This window comes from Jaculus jaculus, chromosome 6 (assembly GCF_020740685.1).
Source record: "Jaculus jaculus isolate mJacJac1 chromosome 6, mJacJac1.mat.Y.cur, whole genome shotgun sequence".
In the NCBI taxonomy this organism is placed as follows: domain Eukaryota; kingdom Metazoa; phylum Chordata; class Mammalia; order Rodentia; family Dipodidae; genus Jaculus; species Jaculus jaculus.
Window position 1 is genome coordinate 158,597,419 of NC_059107.1, and position 6,000 is coordinate 158,603,418.

Consider the following 6,000-nt stretch of genomic DNA (forward strand, 5'->3'; position numbering starts at 1 on the left):
GAAGGCTCCAGGTGGAATGGGGGCACAGAACTTGTCAGGTTGGAAGATTACATTTCTCCTCGGTCCAGGGGATCGACACACAAAGACTCCCTCCGCCATCCACTTTACAGAGGGATGAATTGATTTGTCCAAGGTCAGCAAATGGCCAGCGACAGACAGCAGAGACACGGTGAATACACAAATGTCCTCTTCCGTCTGGGCCACGGCGTGGGGGGGGGGGCGTGAGTAGGTGCACATCCATCGATCTGGCAGAAGCGTCAGCGGTGACTCACGCCAATCCAGGGGGCCGCGACGCCAGCCCGTCCCCCCCGCGGGCGTGGGCCGGGCTGGGGGAGGCGGTGGATGCGGGAACGACGCGCACAAGCTTGGCACTGCCCCCCCACACACACACACACCCGGAAAGCCTGGCACTGGCCCCCCACACCTGGAAAGCCTGGCACTGCCTCCAGGTGAGACCGCCACCGCGGGTGGCTGCGACCAGTGGGATGCTGTCCCTAGGCCTGTGTCTCCCTGGGTGAAAGGGGCAGCAGCCGCTCCCGACACCCCCACTCCACACACACACCCAGTCCCCAGGGCGCCCCGGCCCTGGCAGGGTGACAGGGACAAGGACAAGGACTACGACCCTACCGTCAACAAGCGGCGGCGCCGCGTGGGGCGACCCGATCACGCGCACCGAGCGCAGCTGGGATGGGATTTTTTTGTTTGTTTGTTTTTTAAGTCCCGGTGAAGTCCCGTCCGGCCACTGCCCCTGAGGTCCAGCGATCCCAATGCCCACTCGACTTGAACGTCCGCGCTCTCGGGGCTCCCAGTTTTCTCGCTTCTACCACACCACCTGCCCTACGGAGCGCGGCGGATGATGGCGGAGGAGGAGGAGGAGGATTTTTGAAAGCCGGCAGTTTCTTTCCTTCGATTTGATTTGTTCAAGCCCGGGCCGGCTTTTCCCGGCCTCGCGCGCAAAGCCCACCGGGTAGGGAAGTCCGGCTCTCCAGCGCCGGCGCAGTACGGCGAGAGGCGCGGACTACAAGTCCCATGGCACACCGCGCCGCGACGGCGCGTCCCTCTCCTCCGCCCGCCCCTTGCGGCGTCGGGCTGGTTCTCGCAGAGACTGCTAGAGCGCGTTTGACCGGTGCGCGCGGAGACTACAAACCCCAGCGGACCGGGCGGAAAACCAGACACACCCTTCCGGGAAGGGTTGCTTCTCGCGAACGCCGAAGGCTGATGCTGATAAAGGTATGCTGTTGGATCTGTTCATCAGGAAGTAAGGATCCATTTGCTGAAAGAAAAAGACTCGGTTCTTCACACGTAAAATTGAAAGAACGTTCCGAGGATTACTAGATAATAATAATAATTTAAAAAAAGGCTAGGTGTGGTGGCGCACACCTTTAATCCCAGCACTTGGGAGGCAGAGGTAGGAGGAGGATCGCCCTGAGTTCGAGCTTACCATGAGACTACATAGCGAATTCCAGGTCAGCCTGAGCTGGAGTGAAACCCTGCCTTGAAAAAGCAAAACAGCAACAACAAAAAGGATAAATAACTGTACTACTACAGATAGCCTGCACCCTGCTGACATCACTTACACTAAATTGTGCCACATTAGCATCGGTAACATGACACATCGACATCCATCGCAGCTTCATTGCAACGAGGACGCAGCATCACCATTCTGCAATACACAAAATTAATCAAACCACGAGGGAAAAAAAAAAAAGCTGAACACAGAATAACTGGTCTGTATCATTCCAAAACAGTGTGTGCAATGACCAAAAAAAAAAAAAAGGCTGAATGAAAAACTGCTGATTAAGAGATGAAAAATTATGAGTTCAGTGGTGTACATCCCCAGCACCTATGAATGCACGAATAAGCAAACTAATGAATAAATAAATTGAAAATGATATGACCACTAAGGGAAGTATGCAGCCCCCGGTTGGATCTTCAACTAGGGTGGAGAGACTTGGCATAAAATACAATACCCCTGGGCATGGTGGCGCACACCTTTAATCCCTGCAGTAGGGAGCCAGAGATAGGAGGATCACTGTGAGTTCCAAGTCAGTTTGGGACTACAGTGTGAATTTTCTAGATCAACCTGGTCTAGAGTAAGACCCTACCTTGGAAAACCAAAATAATAATAATAATGGCAGGTGGCGTGGTGGTGCACGCCTTTAAACCCAGCAGAGGTAGGAGGATCACCAAGAGTTCAGGGCCACCCTGAGACTACATAGTGAATTCCTGGTAAGCCTGGGCTAAACTGAGACCCTACCTCAAAAACAAAACAAAACAAAACAAAACAAAAATAATAATAGGGTCCTGGAGAGATGAGTCAGCAGCTAAGGCATTTGCCTGCAAAGCCTAACAACTCAAGTTCAGTTTCCCAGTACCCATTTAATGCCACATGCCCAGTGTTTCATGCATCTGGAATTTGCTGGCAGCGGCTAGAGGTCCTAGCGTGTCCATTTTCTCTCTCTCTCTTTCTGTGTCTAGCTCTTTTCTCCATCTCTCCCTCTGCTTACAAATAAATAAATAAATAATTTTAAATAATTATAATAATATTAGTTTTTCCCTCAATCTTACACTCATTCCTAAAATACTGGGATACTGAGCCAGTGTCTTCTACAGAAGTGATTATGTCCGAAGTCACTGAATGAGTGCATAGGAAAAATGATACATATTTTCCAATATGTATGCGTGTGTGTGTGTGTGTGTGTGTGTGTGTGTGTGTGTGTGTGTATTGTGTGGGTGGATGGGTATATATATGTATGTGAAGAGAGCTAACTAGGGGAAAATGCTAGATTATTTATTTTCTGGTTTTTTTGAGGTAGTGTCTCACTCTAGCCCAGGCTAACCTGGCACTCACTCCATAGTTCCAGGCTGGCCTTGAAACTCACAGCAATCTTCCTATGTGTGCCTCCCAAGTGCTGGGACTAAAGGCATACACCACCATGCCCTGCCACTGTTGTTTGTTTGCTTGTTGGTTGTTTGGTTTTTCCAGGAAGGGTCTCACTCTTCTAGCCCAGGCTGACCTGGAATTCACTGTATAGTCTCAGGGTGGACTCAAACTCACAGTGATCCGCCTACCTCTGCCTCCCAAATGTGGGGATTAATGGCATGCACCACCACACCCAGCTTCACTCTTACTTTTGTTTTTTCAAATATTTGTTTATTTTAATTTATTTATTTGAGAGTGAGAGAGAGAGAAAGACTGGGCACGCCAGGGCCTGCAGTGCTGGACACGCTGGGTGCAGTGTCGTCTACAATGTCTCCATAAAGCATAGTCATGTCTGCTCTTTTTCTTCCATGTCACATGGGAATTTCTCATGATTGTGAGGAGCAAGTAAGGCCACAACAAATTCTGTGTTCACAGTGGACCATGTGTTATGTACTTACTGTACTTTCCTTGATATCTGAGAACATTACTCAATGAATGAGGGGGCACATCCGTGATTTTTCCAGTACTTACCTTTCTGGTCCTTCATTCTACCTGCATCCACTGTCGGGTTACGATGGTTCTCGAGAGCCTACGAATGGGTACCTAAACCCTCAGAATACACGTTTGGACCGTGACCCTCCTAATTCTTTCTGGCCTGGCTCCAGCAATTTTGCCCTGGGCGTATAAGGCATAAAGAATGTCGATACTTGCATATGGGTTTGACGTTACTCATATTTCCTTTCCCCTTTCAAACTCAGGAGACTCCTGTGTGTCCACTGCCTCAAACAGATGTCGGTCCTCCTGCTGGAAAGGGGCTCAGGACTCATTGGTAGTGTCTCACTTCACCTGTAAGCTCTGCATGCCCATGTATGTGGATGTGGCCACTGAGGTCACAAGTGTGTCAGGGGCTTCCTTTCCCTGGCACACAGAGATTCCCTGCATCTTCGTGGCATTCTCTTTGACCTAAAAGCTCCCAATTCTCTAACCTAGGGTGAGAGCAAAGCTATCAAACTCTCACCCTAGGTTAGAGAATTGGCTCTCTTCAAAAAAGGGTCAGATTTATCCAATCCACAAAGATGGCTGATGCATGGCCATGTGCCAGCCTGAGTTGTTCTTGTTCAAATTGAGCCATTTTTTTTGGGTTCACCCCCTCACTTACAAGTGGTGAGCCTACTGTCATGGGGATGTCTGAAATGTGAGGGAGCAGGGCCCGGAGGTGCGTTTCTTTGGGAATAAAGAAAGCTCCATTATAATTATGGAAAATGTTAATAAAATTGTGAAAATAAGAAGAAATAAAAACAAGAAAAATAAAAAAAATTGAGAAGTCAAAAAAAAAAAGAGAGCTCCAGAAAGTATTCTTTAATTGGCTGGAGGAGGAGGGCCTCCATGAATGCCAAGCCAGCTGATAGAGCAGGAGAGCCTGCCTCACATATGGAACATTCAGAGATTTGAAAATCGACGAGGACGTCTGGGTCCACTTCTGTGGACTGCTCACTTACCCTTGTCACTGGTGATGATTAGGTGTCACCTTTTCTGAAACGTGCAGGGACGCTGGTCCACATTTCTTGAGAGAAAGCCTGACAAGTCCAGGACGTATAAGGAGCGGTGTTTTCTTTTCCACCCAGTGACAGAGGCAGTAGGACTCTTGCTACTGGGTGGAATGCCACTCACATAGGTTCTCCAATTCCTTCTTGACTTGTTTTGAATATGAATTGATTTACTTACCTTCTATCAGAATAAAATTCCTAACTACACATGACAGGTAGTGGACAAGGAGGCCCTCTCTCTTCAGAAATCTGTATGAGCACATTGTCATCCCCCCCCCCCCGGGAAAAAAAAAAAAGTATTTTACTTATTTAAATAAGAGAGAGATACAGGGACTGGGCACAGCAGGTACCCCAGCCCACACGAGCGCCCCCTTGTGCATTGGGCTTGCGTGCATCCTGCTCGTGTGCGTCCCGGGGATTCAAACCGGGGTTCTTTGGCTTCAGAGTCAAAGGCTCTAACGGCTAAGCAATTTCTCTGTTCCCAAGCCTTCTGCGGCTTTTTTTTTTCTTTTCCCTTTCTTTTTCCAGCTAGGCTTGAATCCTAGTACCGGGTGACCTGGGATTCAGGATGTAGCCACAGGGTGGCCGCCATGTCATGCTCATCCTCTTATCTCTGCTGGCAGTAAAGGTGCCTGCCACGACTTCAAGCTCCCTGTGTTTATGATACTCAACTGCTCTGATCATTGAAAATCAGAGATCAAATGAAAACTATGCAAGATGGGTCAAAGGTTACAAACAGGCCTAAATGTTTGTTCTTCAACAGGGATACCCTAGAAAGAAATACATATATGACTTCCATTTGACCCAAAGACATTGCTATCATTTTCTGACAAGTAAAGACATCATTCCAGTGCAATATACAAGAACCTGTTTGGAAAACTGGAGACGCTGGGTGCAGTGTCGTCTATAACGTCATCATAAAGCATAGGCATGCCTGCTCTTTTTCTTCCATGTCACATGGGAATTTCTCATGATTGTGAGGAGCAAGTAAGGCCACAACAGATTCTAACTGTGTTCACAGTGGGCCATGTGTTACGTACTTACTGTATTTTCCTTGATATCTGTGAATGTTACTCAATGAATGAGGGGCACGGCCCTGATTTTCCAGTACTTACCCTTCTGGTCCTTCAGTCCACCTGCATCCATTGTCGGGTCACAGGGGTTCTCGAGAGCCTGTGAATGGGTACACAAACCCTCAGAATACACGTTTGGACCCCGACACTCCTAATTCTTTCTGGCCTGGCTCCAGCAATTTTGCCCTAGGCCTATAAGGCGTAAAGAATGTCGATACTTGCATATGGGTTTGACGTTACTCATATTTCCTTTCCCCTTTCGGGAGACTCCTGTGTGTCTACTGCCTCAAACAGACGTCGGTGCTCCTGCTGAAGAGGGGCTAAGGACTCATTGGTAGTGTCTCACTTCACCTGTAAGCTCTGCATGTCCCATGCGGATGTGACCACTGAAGTCACATGTGTGTCAGGGGCCTCCTTTCCCTAGCATACAGATTCCCTGCATCTTCATGGCATTCTC

The 6,000-nt window shown here is 48.6% G+C and overlaps 1 protein-coding gene across 2 annotated transcripts in view; it reads right to left on the reverse strand.

The window, feature by feature from the left end:
* Rangap1 (Ran GTPase activating protein 1) overlaps positions 1 to 5,627 on the reverse strand; it is a 29,440-nt gene extending 23,813 nt beyond the window's left edge. Inside the window, exon 1 of one of the 2 annotated variants that reach the window (XM_045153076.1) lies at positions 5,586 to 5,627. In XM_045153076.1, the coding sequence (XP_045009011.1) occupies positions 5,586 to 5,616 (31 nt within the window). In that variant the 5' untranslated portion in view covers positions 5,617 to 5,627. Of the gene's footprint in view, positions 1 to 627; positions 1,006 to 5,585 lie in introns of those variants that run through there. The other variant, XM_045153077.1, reaches the window with a different exon arrangement.
* Between the last annotated feature and the right edge of the window lie 373 nt (positions 5,628 to 6,000).